Source organism: Lytechinus pictus, unplaced genomic scaffold, assembly GCF_037042905.1.
Source record: "Lytechinus pictus isolate F3 Inbred unplaced genomic scaffold, Lp3.0 scaffold_20, whole genome shotgun sequence".
NCBI lineage: Eukaryota > Metazoa > Echinodermata > Echinoidea > Temnopleuroida > Toxopneustidae > Lytechinus > Lytechinus pictus.
This window is the reverse complement of record NW_026974141.1, coordinates 3952570-3968114: the sequence shown is the minus strand read 5'-3', so window position 1 is coordinate 3968114 and position 15545 is coordinate 3952570. Positions and strand designations below refer to the sequence as shown.

Genomic DNA, 15545 nt, shown 5'->3' with positions numbered 1-15545 from the left:
TCTACTTTCACTCTATAGAAGGAACTGTGCAGAAGAAACTAATATATTTTGTTGCTTGAAATGTTATATTATTTTCTGATCTTCCTATCTGTTCAGAGGTGTTTGGGTCCATCAGCTATGTAAACGTGACATGGGCTAGTGTAGACCATCTAAAGAAGGCATGGAGCTACATTGTCACTGTATAAAAACAACTGTGCAGAAGAACCTCATATTTTTTTTGCTTGAAATATATATTGTTTACTGATCTTCTTATCTGTTCAGTGGTGACTGGGTAGATCAGCTCTGTAAACTTGACATCGGTTAATGCAGGCCATCTAAAGAAGGCGAGGAGCTATACTATCACTGTATAGAAGAAACTGTGAAGAAGAAACTAATATTTTGTTTGCTTGATGTGTTATATTGTTTTCTGATCTTCTTATATGTTCAGTGGTGACTGGGTAGATCGGCTCTGTATACTTGACGTCGGACAGTGCAGACCTTATAAAGAAGGCAAGGAGCTCTACTATCACTGTATAGAAGGAACTGTGCTGAAGAAATTAATATATTTTGTTGCTTGAAATGTTATATTGTTTTCTGATCTTATCTGTTCAGTGGTGACTGGGTAGATCAGCTCTGTAAACTTGACATGGGTCAATGCAGGCCATCTAAAGAAGGCGAGGAACTATACTGCCGCTGTATTGAGGCGCTTCATAGGAGAGAGATGAAGCCTTCGGATGTTTTAATGGTAAGTTATCGATATGGATAGCATGAGCATAGACCTCAACTAATAAATATAGCAGTAGCATCTGCATTTTCACCCTTCCAGAAGTTGAGTAATTGCCAAAGTCAGCATATTTTCGCAAATGAAAAGTGACTGCAGGCAACTTCCTTAAAAGATAACAACTCACAAATAAAATGCAAGTCCTGCAATGGATTTGCAAAGCTTCCAAACCTTTAGCGCGTGATTAAACTAGTTGCATACAAAAAGCGACTCAAAGAGACTCCAGCAAACAATTTGTGAAGCTTCCGAACTTTTAAGCACACATTTTGCTCACGTTATGAGCAATTTTGCCCAATAAAATGTGATTGCTATTCTTCCACACATTTTGACATTTGCTTCCTTGCAAAACCTTGGCAAAACGTTTGTGAGCCCTTTGAAAACCAGGCTTTACACTATGGAAAAAATATTGAAGAGAATGGATGAGATAGATTAGCTTTAGCCATCAGCCTGTCAAAGATTATTTTCTGTTCTACCATCTTCAATCCAAATTAGGAACAGTCTTGTCCCTCCAAACATCATTACTTAATTTCTTTACCTTTTCATTTTTAGCATGTGGAGATGGGCGTGAGTCAACTCCCTTTCTCATGTCGCTTGCACTTCATGGAAGCTCAGTTTCGTCGTCTTTTCTGGATCGATGACCCTAGGTCATCTCTTCGCCAGTGTATCATCAACTTCTACCAGCCAGAGTCTGGTGAGACCGTATCGGACGACGATCTGCTTCAGCTTTATAGGTAAGTTCTGACTCTCGTATTTGGAGAGAATTGGGATTGGGGTAGGTGGATAGGTCTGTACAGAGTCATTGTGTAAGGTCAAAGGGCGTTCATTAAAATCTAACTAAGTTTATAGATGCATGTAGTGTGTATTGTTATAATGATAATGTTGATGGTGATGGTAGCGATGATGATGATGATGATGATGATTATGACGATGAGGAAGATGGTGGTGATGATGATGATTGTGATGATGATGATGGTGATGATGATGGTGATGATGATGATGGTGATGAAAATGATGATGATGAGGATGATGATGATGATGAAAATGGAAATGATGGTTATGAGAATTAAGATATTGATATTGTTGATAACAATTATAATTATAATGATTATAGTCTTTGATGAGTATTCTTCACTTTTTAGGGATTACTCTCCACCCTCTCAGGAGTATTTCCATACCCTGAGGAGTATTCTACACTCCCGGAAGAGTAATTTTCACTCTATGAGTAGTCATCTCCACTCTCTTGGGAATATTATCCACTCTTGGAGGAGTATTCTCCATTCACTGAGGAAATTTCTCCACTCCCTAAAGAATATTTTCAACTCTGAGGAATATTCTCCTCTCCCTGAGGAGTATTTTCCTCTGAGAAGTTCCCACCTCTTTTCTCTTATGAGTATTCCAGACAGTCGGTGTTTGGGACTCTCACAATAATTATTATATCTTGATTTTTATCTTATACCAAATAAATGTTAATATGATTCTGAATCTAGGGCAATCCACCATGTTATGAAGTAATGACAGTTGATCCATATTTTAGTCAGCAAACTCAGTGTTTCTGATGATACAAACAAGTCTATCCACTTATGAATTTGAAAGTCAAAAGGGGCCTAAGCTTTCGATCCTAGCAGAATCTTCGTCGGAGGCAAAATGACACTTATGAATTTAAATCTTATGTTGATATTTATTACTATCCTACAGACATCGATTGAAGCTACCCATGCCTCTGGACTTCAAACCGCCACCCTCATCCCCAGGATCTCCCGCCCAGCTCAGAGAGGACAATAAGACCTACATGTGGCTCTGTTACATCATGCTAACCAACTTCATCCTGGGGGAGAGGTCGGCATGTGAAGCCTTTGAGAGTGCTCTCGTCATGGTTCAAGGAAGGAAAGATTTGGAGTTGATTTGGATTGAGTGAGTATTGGAAAAAATATTAATATGTCACATACATTTTAAATTTTCAAATGAAATAGGAGTATTCTTATTTTGGGGGAAAGAAAATTGTTTTTTTATCTGCTTTTTTGCTTTTTGCCTTTTTTTTGGTGAAATTTTTTTTGTAGTATTGAATAGGAAATTCATGATTCTTTTTTTGTCTGGAAATTTTTCATTAATTTGTTTTCTATTTGGTTGTCGGGTTTGGGAGGTATTCTCTTTAATGCCATCTGGTCCTAAGGCAAGGATTTGAACATGCATGAAATTTTGCATTTGCATGTCAAAATGATATTCTTTCAAATATTGATTAACTTATAAAAATACTAATAGTATTTTCAGTCAAAATTGTGAGATGTATAATACATATTTATCAAAATGTATTTTCAGTGAAGATTTTTAGTTAGTGTGAAATATATATATATTTTTTCAAATGTATTCTTAGTAAAAATCAATAATATCCACTACCTTTTATAATGCTGTTGCACTCTTTCATCCCTTAGGTATTTACGCTTTGTCGCTAGCAACGCGAAATCACCATCCCTGGACTCCATTCCCTCGCTAGCAAAGCTTGTCCACCGATGTTTGCTCTCCACGGCAACGCAATACCCCCTCCCGTTCTCGAGGTCAGGGGAGACGTGGAACGATTTCTCCTTTCATAATCGGGTGATTGCGTTGTATATGGAACAAGTACACAATGGAGAGCGAATGGAGGAATATGAAAAGCTTCAACTGCAGATGCCGGATAATGTTATTCTTGCATACAGGTAAGTTTGTGTGTTTGTTTGCTTTTATTTTTGCATTAAAAACAATGCAATATCAAATGTGACATAATTATATGCAATATACAAAATAATCCATAACATGAACAATAATGAATACAAAATGATGATGTGAGCATAAACTTGACTTTTTAATAATAATAAAATACTTAATGACCGCAGGAGACCGCCATCGGGAGCGGTTAAGCTTGATATTGATGGCGGCCTCATAAAATTTTGATAAAAGTTTGATAAATGTTTGGCACTTGAGGTGAGATGAATTGGCGGGTACTCGGGAGAGAGAGAGTTTATCTGTTTATTTCTCCTCACTTTCAATTTCATGGTGTCTGTATACTTTTCAGGGACTCTATGTAAATAGTATACAAATAATGAATGTTTATGAGTGCAATGGACAGAATACTTCATGAGGTGAAAGATGAAAATGATCCATTCAACGAGAAGTAGCCGAGTTGAATGGATTATTATTTCATCTCTCACTGAATAAGGCATTGTTTCCATTGCACGAATGAAAAGCATTCATTATTTGGTTTATATGACACCTAAATATAGATCCTTGTCGTTTGAAATTCATTGAATTTTGATGCAAAATATGCTCATGCAGGGTAAGCTCGGTTTGTTGATTGTCGTGTACATACAATAAATGGGCTGCTAACACGAGTGTAATTACTTGTGCCTGGAGTCTCAGTGCGAGAGTGCAATTGACAAAATCATATGGATACAAAATTGCACGATGAATGGATCCAGAATTGCACGGTTGATGACGTCATTGTAAAATGGGCTGAATGATTGATATCAAACAAGCAATCAAATGACAAGGATCTTTCTAGGTGTCATATACTAATACTATAATCAATGTAGTTGAAAGTGCTACGTGATTGTAAAGAATGATTATCAGCTGACTTCATACTCTTGTTTGAACGTTCCCCAGGGAATGAAGAAAGAGTTTAAATTGTGTTTGGGCAAGCCAGAATCCTATGAAAATGTTCCCCAGGGAGTGGAGAAAGTATATATATTGTATGAGGATGAGACAATTTAGTGGCGATGCTGCCCTGGGAGCGGAGAAAGTATTAAATTGTCTGCGGACAACCCGAATCTTGTAATGTAATAGTATGTCTGTAAACCTATAAGAGATTTTGTTTCGATTTATTCAGTGTTAAATAAAGCGGAATATCATTATTATACATATTAATATTGATATTCATTTTTCCACACAGAGCATGTCAGTATGCAGTTGAAAGTGGTTTCTCTCAGCTTGGTCTTCAGATAGCCTACTCAGCCCTCCATAGATCTCCGGACAGCATCGTCTTCTGGAAAATGTACAGTATTTCTTTCCTCATATCTTCTTTCAGATTTCAAAATTCAAATTCAAAAATGAAATCTATATTTATAGTTTAAACATAAGGATGATAGATAGATAATTAAAGATAAATGGATTTTTTTCAAATTATCGAGTCTCACAGTTGTAAATATAAATGAATTATATAAATATACTATATACATAAATGCAAAGAATCACAAGACATTAATCATTAAAGAAGTCATATTAGTAGCGCGCAAATTCAATCTAAAATAGTGCCGACACGGTCGATATACACCCACAATTGATACAGCACTCATGAAGCAAGAATGCAAAAGTCCCATATTTTGTAATTGAGCCAGGATCTATTAAAGTCTGTTATTGGTAGCCAAACATATTAAATATATATTTTGTTACAATTAATGTTCTCTCTTATATCATACAGTTTTAATATAGGAAAATATATGTAGATGTCATTCTGAGGCAATAGAATTTCCATTGATTGCCAAATTTATAAAGTATTGAAAATTATTTATATATATGTCATTTAAATTTGCATTTTGCAAACTTGAGTATATACTACAAAGTTAAAACATAATTTCAGTTAAAAACGTATTCAAAATACAGGTCTTATTGTTAAGTTTATTTCCATATTTATAAAGATCAAGTACATGTAGTAATAAGAACCTTTCAAATAAACCACTTGACATTAAGGACCATAATGAATGTGAAAACTTGCACAAGTTAAGCTTCATTTAACTCATTTCCACAAAAACATCAGATTAAAATAGAACACAAAATTTGAAGCTATTTTCCCCAGTATACATAGTATGCCCATTTTGTTGTAGTTATATCAAGTTTCTGCATATAGTCGTTAATTGGTTAGAGCCCTCTATTGTTCATTTCAGAGTAATTTCATTGGCCCTTCAAAGTCAACGGTACAAAGAGGTGAGGGGTAACACATGCAAAGATATTATGAAAGTGCAAACAAGTTAAGTTCGAATTAGATTGAAAATATTACTTTATCTTCAACTTAGCTTGCAAGTTTGCGACCCACTGTATAGCCACTTTTCATGTTACATTGATTTATTTTGCTCAACCCTTCATTTGTTGTATTGTTCTTATGGCCCGACTTCAGGGACCCGTAACAAAGCTTAGCAATGATCGTAGAACATTTTTCTACGATTGATTCCTTTGGCTACAATGTACAATCAATCGTAAAAATCAAGCGTACGATTAATTGCTAACCTTTGTGTTACGGGACCCTGAAGTCAGGATTAACTTAGACCATGGTCTAAGTCTGTGCTGAAATCATGGGGAGCCGAAAACTAAAAAAATCTCCTTATATTGTATATTTCTTATATTTGCTATATTGTTTCCCTTTGCTTTCATAATGAAGACAATATTTCAGTTATCATTCTGAGACAGTTGTAAATGATTTGAGTGTCATAAAAGTTAATAAATTGAGCATGTACTGATAGAGATTTGTGCCCCAATTGGCTTTCCATATTTAAACTACAACTTAAACCAGGGTTTAATTTAAACCTGAGTTCAGAATATGGGCCTTGATCTGCAAACTTAAAACTACTTTACTGGTTATTCATTTGATTTCATTGCATACCAAGCATCGAGAAGATTTTCTACTTCTAACTTGAACTTTGAATTAATAACGATGAAGACTGTAGTTATTTTGAAAATATCAAACATTCTATCCTGGGCTCCGTAATACAAAGAATAGCAATCAATCGCTAAATGAACTGACCAATCAATATCAATGTTTCACGCGAATTTGGTTTAAAATACTGACCAGGGACCAATCAGTGCCGCTGCGGTTCTTTCAAATTTGCAATCGTTTGCAATCCATCGCAAACCTTTGTGTTACGGAGCCCAGGGGGCCGTTTCATAAAGCTGTTCGTACGTTAAGAGCGACTTTAAGAACGACTGGTGATCCTTTCTTGGGGTAAATAATATACACAAAAACCTTCATTGGCGAGGGTTTTTCGCGTTAGAAAGGATCACCTGTCGTTCTTAAAGTCGCTCTTAACTTACGAACAGCTTTAAAGGAGAATGAAACCCTTGAAACTAGCTGAATCCATATCAAAGAGAGAAATCAAAGAAACATATTGTTGAAAGTTTGAGGAAGATTGAATGAATAATAAGAAAGTTATGAGCATTTGAATATTGAGATCACTAGTGCCATGTAGATCCTCACATCGGCAATGCGACCAAGATCTGTGATATCACACACGTACAACTCCCTCATTACTTTAGTACTTATTTCACTTATATTCTCATTTTTTATAGAGTCTACCACAAGGTTAAGTGTTTTCTTTATGAGATGACAAGTACAGAGGTTTCACAACATTATATCATTGATGAATCGTTTGTCATATGATTAGAATGAGCAAAATGAGATGTTTTGGGGTATATTTTCAGTGTCCGAATGGGAGAGTTGTACGTGTGTGACATCACAGATCTTGGTCGCATTGCCAATGGGAGGATCTCCATAGCATTAGTGATCTCGACATTCAAATGCTCATAACTCTTCTATTGCTAGTCCTATTTTACTCAAAGTTTTGTTGATCTTATTCTTTGATTTTTCTGCTTTCACAAAAGCTAACTTGCTCCAAGAGTTTCATTCTCCTTTAAGAAACACCCACCTGGTGTAAACAAATTCTCTGTTTTTTAATTGCATCGCATTTTAATTGTATCTTCCTGTCTGTGTTGCAATTGGATGATGTTTTGGTCAGTATCCCCACATGTTGATTATCTAAAAAAGATACTTTTGTATTGAAATAATAATGATAAAACTGGTGGAGTATGACGGTATTTGATTATCGATTAATTACTGAAATTTATGATATTTTAGATTTCACATTTTAGCTCTTCATAGCATTTTTGTGATGAATATGATATGGGATTCTCTACAAGATCTTTGAATTTGTGCTGACACATTTTCTTTTCTCTTTTTTCTCCCTCTTTTCACTCTCTTCCATTCATTTCTGTTTTGCTATGCTTGCTTTTGCACCATTTCTTCCTTTTATATGATTTCTTTCACAAACATAATATTTTCTTTTGTTCTCTCTTGACCTTTCTATCCGTTATTTTATCTTTTCCTTTTCTCTTCTTTGACATTTTTCAAGTTTATTCTTCCTTTTTCTTATTCTCCTCACTCCACTTCTCTTCTTTTCTTCCTCCTCCTTCTTGTTTTCCTCTTTCTTTTCCTCATCCCCATTTTCCCCTTCTTCTTTCTCCTTCCTCTTCTAACTTTGTTTCTTCTTCATGTTTGCCTTTCTCTTCTCCTTTTTATTATTTTCCTTCTCCTGTTTCACCTACACTGAAATTTTGCTCAAATTATATTTAATTTGATGCTTATTTCATTCTACCTGTTATGTCCATATAAATTTCTTTCATTTTTCCTTCCTGCTTTGTTCATTTAATCTCCATTAAATGTTTTCCTTCTATCATTTATCCTTTTGTTGTCTTTTTATTTCCTTTTTTATTTCTTCCACCCTGCATGAAACATTTTTTTCTAATATTTTGCCTTTGATCTGTCCATCTCGTCCCCATCTTCCATAAATTCTTTCACTTTTCTATTTGTGTGGTCATTCTATTTTATCATTCTTCATTATTTTCTTTTCTTTTATCATTTGTCCGTTTTTGCCTACCATTTGTGTATTGTGTTTCTCAATGCAATGAAGGCACATTCCCTGTACGAGCAAGCCGTTCTCTACAATCACACAGTCTCTTCATTGTGGAAAGACGTAATATAACTTATTTTTTTCTTATCACAAAATGATTTTCTTAATCCTTGCAAATTTTCTAAATCCTTGCCAATTTTCTAAACAGATTTTGCAAAAAATCACACTTTTGTGATGGCATATCATCTTTAAATCTTTAAACTCATAAAACAGATAATTAAAGTTTGCCCTTTTTAATATTTAGATTAAAGTAAATGTGAAAAATGTGAAAAATAAGGAATTGATAATGATCAAAGTTGTTTGTTTAACTTAAATAATTTTTGTAATCCTTGCAAATTTGCTAACTCCTTGCCAATTTTCTAAACAAATTTTTCAAAAAATCACAATTTTGTGATGGAATATCATTTTTAAACTCATAAAGCAGGTGATTAAAGTTTGCCTTTCTTAATATATAGATTATAGTAAATGTGAAAAGTAAGGAATTGATATGAAGTTGATTGATATTGATCAAAGTTGTTTGTTTAACTAAAATATTAATAATTCAGTAGCATATTCTGTGCAATAGCGGTTTCATAGTATTCCATGAAACAGTATTCTTTCTTGGAAATGACTGGTCCAGAACTAAACAAAAAAAGACATTATTTCTGAGTATTCCCAAATTCATGTATGATTTTTTAACACACTGCCTAATAACACTATTTGATATTTCTTAACATGTAAAAAAAAAAAATTAAAAGTGGTATTTATATATTTATGTTTATAAGTCTGTGAAGAGGAAAGGAGGTCACTTCTTTGGATACTCTTCCCTATGAAATTTCTTCAATTTCAATTTCATTTTTAAAATATTTTTTAATTACTAAATTAGTTGAAAAATATCATTCATTCCATGCAAGGAAAAATGGATGTACAATGTATTTGGTTTAAGCTTGATAATTTTACTTTTTAGATTAAAAATTAAGCCTCGTTATCATCATTAATACATTCACTAACTTAATTTGACTTCAGTTAACACACCTCATTGTTAAGACCATACCATAGCGTTTTATAAGACCCTCATTTTTTAGGGCTATGCTTTCCGTTCCCTGTCCCCTCTTTAACATGAGCAGTTCATATCGTTCGTGATCGCTCACGACGACGAGGCGACAATCCGCGATCTACTCCAGCGGTGCCAAGAGATCGGTTTTCAGCAATCAGACGTTCTTCCCGGAGCACCGATAACGTGACACAATTGCAGGTAATTGAAACAACCTGACTCAGAAAATCCATGTAAGTACTGACTATGTTGTCCAATATTTTGTAGGAATAGCTTGATCATATTTTTGATGAAATATCACTGAGTTTTGGCAATTTATTGGGAGGATTTTACATGCATGTGTTCATGTAATGTAAGCCCCATTAAATTTTTTTTCACTGTAATTTTTATTATTTATACTACAGAGAATTTATCAACTAAAAGATTAGAATTGTAGGGGTGTTGTGGCTCAGTGGATAAGTCTTTGGACTTTGAACCACAAGGTCCGGGGTACAAATCCCACCGCAGCACTAGCGTCCTTTGGCAAGGCGTTTATCTACATTTGCCACTCTTGACCCAGGTGAAGTGAATGGGTACCCGGTAGGAAGGAATTCTTTGAATGCTCGATGTGCCCGATCAGGTTAGCCGTGCTAAAGCAGGGGTAATAGTACGCAACGCTTAGAAACATTTGTATTGAGCGCTATATATATGTTGCATATTATTATTATTATTAATTGGACCCAATTAGTCTCCCATGGTTTATTGAATGTATAAAATTAAGCTAATGAAATGAATAGAATTTTAAAAGGATAATGTCAACTCTCCTTTGTTTTCCTTTAAAACTGTAACTGCAATGTGAAAAAAATAAAAAGAAAAGAGTAGCTTTTATTTTCATTCATTTTGTGTATGAAAAACTTTATGCTGCATTATTTTAAAGCACTTAGAGACTTATGATGAAGAGAGAGTTTGGTGCTGAATAAACATGAAGGGGTATCAAGATTAGAAATACTGTTATGCCAAGAAGTGAAAATTTCACAATAGTTAGTCTCAAAATACTCCTCCTAAAAATGATGATGATGATGATGATAAGGATTATGATAATGAAAAAATGAACATCGCAAAATATCAGTCTTTATTCCATTCTTACACTCGAAGATGGAGAGGCAAGTGGTCACCTGTATTTTTTTCCTTTGTCTTTCTGGTTTACAGCAACTGAGAGCCAAACGCTCAGGAAGACGTCTCTGTAGGTTATAGCCAACTGGGATATTAGGCGATGCTGATCTTGTTGTTGCTGCCTCTTGCTTCTTGGGTGCCCCAAGACTTGTATGTGATTGGACGAAAGGATTACTATAGCCAACCAATCACCAAGTTGGAATTATCGGTAGTGTAAGTATGAGTGTTGTAAAAATCATCCCCTGATATAGCATCTTGCTCATTTACTTTCAATTTAAACCCTGAAAAGACCCTTGTTTTGTTGAAGTAAAAATGAATTTTTATCATTCCTCTATATTGGAAAACTTGGTTTCTAGCTTAAGCCTACTTGACAATCATTGTTTGTAAATTGGCAGTCACCAAAAATATGCATAACATGTGCTGCAAAACATAATCAAGTAATATATTTCTGTAAACATTTAAGCCATTTTATTGGTGACATTGAAGTCATTTTATTGGTGATTTTAAAGAAATAATTGCCCGATGTTGAGACAGAAGAATTCATCCTGATACTTTTTATTACTGATAATAATTTTTTGTGCTTTGCCTACATGTATGTTTTTATTTTTTATTTAATCAAATGAACAAGATGCATAACTCTTTGTTTTTCTTTTTAGCAACCCCTTCCACCTATGTTTTATGTTAATTTGTATCTCCTTTCTTTTCCAACTCAGTAGCTCAACTCTTCTTTCAAAATGATGTTTCGTTTAATAGTTCACATGCTTTAAATCCCTCAAAACTGTTCTGTTCTTCAATGACAATTGCATGGCCATCTCTTCTGTTTATATTTACAGAAGCTTTAAAGTGCCATCGACTTATAGTGATGGCAAGCTAATTTTCCATAGCTATGCTTGAACTTGAATCTCAGAATGGATTTTATTATCAAAATGCCATGTTTACCCCAAATATGAGTCAAGTAAAACAGTACAATTTTATCAAAATTCGGTGAGAAAATAGGAAAGTGTTTGCATAGGTTAATGAAACAGGGATAAAGTCATATTCTGGGATGTATCTGAATTAACAATCCAATTATGATATGAGCTCTCTTTTTTTTGTATCCTCAGTGGATTCATTGGTATAGTAATGATAAAGTCACTGTTTTGTGTTTTAAACAGAGCAAATTCTAAAGACTGATTTTTATATTAACTTTCCATTTTTTCTGTTTTGCCTGCTTGATATTAGTCCGTTGATTCAGCTTCTTGATGGTCGTGACCTTGACCATTTTCCATCCTTTTCCCTTTTATATGGCGGCTTTGGGCTTGTATTCTATCTTTAAACCATGGACTGCCTTACTTTTGTTTGTGTTAAATGTCACTGTACATCTTATTTCCTTTTTTCTTTCATTGTGAGGAAAATCCCATCATATACTTGTTGTACAAGTTTGGCCGTTGCTACTGTTCGGTTTGTGTTGTATAGCAAAGGAAATACTGAAACTCTCACAAAGTGTAATATGATGGCCATTTTCACATGAAATGTCCCTGATGTTGACATTGAAATGTATTGTTGCAATTCATTTTGTCAATAATTATGAGGGACTAGACCTTTGAAAATGAGGTCAATAACTTTTCATGCTCTACAGATAGGCCTACATGTATCTTTCTATAAACATGCTATTTTTTGCAAGCAATTATACTTGTTGCCAAGACAGGCAAAAGCTTTAGCAATTTTACATTATTGACAGAAGCAATGTTTTTGGCCAGTATGATAAAGAATATGTTGATTTTGCATATATTTTGTTGCAAAGATCTGATGTTACTGTGAGAAATGTCTAGTGCATTATAATTAAAGTGATATTGTTCCCACCTTATTATTAATACCTGAGCTTACTAACTCTGCATACTCATGTTGCAGTGTATACTATGGTTTGTAGTGCAGTATCAAGCAATGCTGAACAATTTTGTATGTTAATTATTGTTCATGAATCGTATTCTGTTGGGCTGTTTTCATGAAACTGTTCGTCAAGTAAATTATGCTCAACATTACAAATGACTGGAGTATGGCAAGCCAAATGTGTGTCTTAATGATGTTGAAATACTTAGATTGAAATCATCAATTGAAATCTCAACAGTGAAATTAACTTATATATATTTTGGCCTTAATATAAAGGAAATTATTTGAAGAAATCCAGTTATATTTTGTTAATATGTCACTCGTGATTAACTTACGTATGCCACTTTATATTTCAGTTGTTTGTAAAATTGTGCATAACTTTATGAATGACTTCTTGAAGTACCCCCCAATGTTTGTATCTTATCTGCAAATATTAATATCAATATGAAAGAAAGATGTTTATATTGAATATGAAAGAAAATATAAATCACAATTCCAGATTTCAAGGTAAATTGATGCTGTATTATATTCATATTATACAGAACAGAAATGATTTTTTTAAATCTTACAAATATATTGGTTATTTACATATAGACTTAGGTCATTCTTAAGCTTTCAGTAAAAAAAATGACCAATTAAATAGTTGGTCAAGAGTAAGATATGCATTGTGTTCCAAATTTCTCCTTTGTTTGTTGTGGTTTTGTTTTCATATGAACACATTGCCCTTTGTCAATCTTCATATTCTCCCCAAACAAAGTATTTTAAAGATATAATTAATATGAAACCATGAAGCCCTGGGTCGACGAGGAGAAAGGAACTCTTGCAAGAATGCTGTCCGGGATCTCTTATTGTGGTCTTGTGAAGATTCCTTGAATCCTGTATTGGTGACGAAGAGGGAACATATACTATTGCCTGAAAAGATTGGAACCAACCCGCTCTAAATATGCAGCCGATTGTGTACACCAAAGATGTCTGACTTGATCCGCTTTTACTGGATAGAAGACTAGACCATTACAGGATCATGAATGGATTGGATTATGAAGTCAAAGGCTGGATTCAAGACTATCAGATGACTGGATATCAATTGGAATATTGCTGACCACTTTGGGGAAAATTTGAAGCTTCATCACTGGAAAATAATTTAATTCAAAATTTAATTTTGCTTAATTTGGCCACTTTTTCTAGTATTGATTTAAGCTCGATAGTAGTAAAAAAAAGAATCTTGATAAATGAATATTACAATCATAATTTGATGAATGTAAATTTCATTTGAACTTATTCTTGAGAAGTTACATATTATCTTTAAAGATATATCTTCTGATTATTTTTCTCTAAATGTAATGTTCTTGCTGCATATTCAATTTTATTTCCTCGCAGTTTGGACAATTGTGAAATAAATTCATTATCAGCAAAATAATTCAAATGAAATATGCAAAATTAGCAATTGCTATATGATTTGAGGTTATCCCAAAAATGTCAATGAAATACAAAATATCTCTTCAAAAACTTCTTTCTGAGCAACATCAATTTTGAGTGTTTTTCTTCTTTGGAGTAAGCAAATTTGATGAATTCACACAATGCAGTAGTATTTTGAATGTCATTGTGAAATTTTTTGGAATATGTGAGAAATTATATGGTTTGTATGAAAAATTGATATTTGAAGAAATATGGAATTCAATTTGAATCCCTTTCCCTTATTTGGTGAATTTCTGTCAGAAAAACAAATCATGAATAAGAAGAATTTCAAATGCAACCTTTTTAAAAAGTTATTACTTTTGAAGATTTAAGCCAGAAAAGGGTTAGATGTCTGACTAGCTATGAGTCCCTTTCTTATTTTTCTTTGTCCTTCCAAAAATGGATATATATATAAAAATTTATTCATGTTTTTCATACCCTCTGTTTGCTGCTTAAAAGATGGGTTAAAGGGCTGCCCAGAAATTTGTCAATTAATACCCTTTAACAAAACACATGTGAATGATTTAATCCAAGTATTTCATTTTCCCCTAGATTAGTAGTATATTTCAAGGGGGCTCTTTCATAAAAAGTTTTTTAAAGATATTTTCATTGACTAATTTGCTATCAGCCAATCAGATGCTTTGGTTTGCAGTAGCTTATAACATCTGTCAGTGAAAATCACTTACCAAAACTTTTCATGAAACTTTCCCCAGGCGAGACACTATTACAACACAAGGGCCCGTATTTTGAAGTTGGGTTTAACTTAAACTCGGGTTTAAAGTTATGGTTTAAGTATGGATAGCCAATTGTTACATAAATCACAGTAGAGATATCATATTTCAGCTCATTTGGCTCTCAAATCATTCATAATTGTCTATGAAGTATAAATTGATGATTGTCTTCACCATTGAAGAATCAGGAAAGAGCACAGTAAATATAAGATACATACAACTTAATAAAAAAATTTGACACTTTTGGCTTCCCATAATTTTAGCACAGAGTTAGACCATGGTCTAAGTTAAACCAACTTCAGAATACGGGCCATTGTGTTTTAAATGTCTCGCAAACTTTAAAAGTCATATGTTGTTAAATTTTTATGGTGCTATGTAGAACAGAGTACTACTTAGAAATTACAATTCAATTAGAAAGAAATATATCAATACATTTGTTTAAGCTGGGAAGCTTAAGAACCATTACATTGATGCTTTTAAAATTTAGATATATTCTGTGCAAATCCATTTGAATTACTTGATATTTTTTATCTTTAGATTTAAGTAATTGAGTGGATTTGATGACTTGAGAAATTGAACAGTTTCTTATACATGCTTTTATTGAGAACAGACCAGTTTTATTTCACTTGTGATGTTTTATGCATGATGTATGTACTATGATATGATTTCGGGAAAATTATATTTCTTTGAGTTTTAAGATGAAAAAAATATTGCTGTAGCATTTTATCTGTTGCGTCTTGTAATGAATTACTGATTTACATTGGAACTTAGTTTAACTTTATGTGGATCCATCACTGATGGAGCGATGGAGTTTTGAACAGCAAACATATTGTTCAGGA

At 33.5% G+C, this 15545-nt stretch overlaps 1 protein-coding gene across 3 annotated transcripts in view; it reads left to right on the top strand.

Moving 5' to 3' along the window:
• LOC129282519 (zinc finger C3H1 domain-containing protein-like) overlaps window positions 1-15418 on the top strand; it is a 41766-nt gene extending 26348 nt beyond the window's left edge. The window contains exons 21-29 of one of the 3 annotated variants that reach the window (XM_064114665.1): window positions 592-724; window positions 1310-1491; window positions 2456-2671; window positions 3190-3453; window positions 4683-4784; window positions 5674-5713; window positions 8467-8529; window positions 9573-9700; window positions 10688-15418. In XM_064114665.1, coding sequence (XP_063970735.1) covers window positions 592-724; window positions 1310-1491; window positions 2456-2671; window positions 3190-3453; window positions 4683-4784; window positions 5674-5713; window positions 8467-8529; window positions 9573-9689 — 1117 coding nt within the window. In that variant the 3' untranslated portion in view covers window positions 9690-9700; window positions 10688-15418. Of the gene's footprint in view, window positions 1-261; window positions 340-591; window positions 725-1309; window positions 1492-2455; window positions 2672-3189; window positions 3454-4682; window positions 4785-5673; window positions 5714-8466; window positions 8530-9572; window positions 9733-10687 lie in introns of those variants that run through there. The other 2 variants (XM_064114666.1, XM_064114667.1) reach the window with 2 other exon arrangements.
• Window positions 15419-15545: the final 127 nt, after the last annotated feature.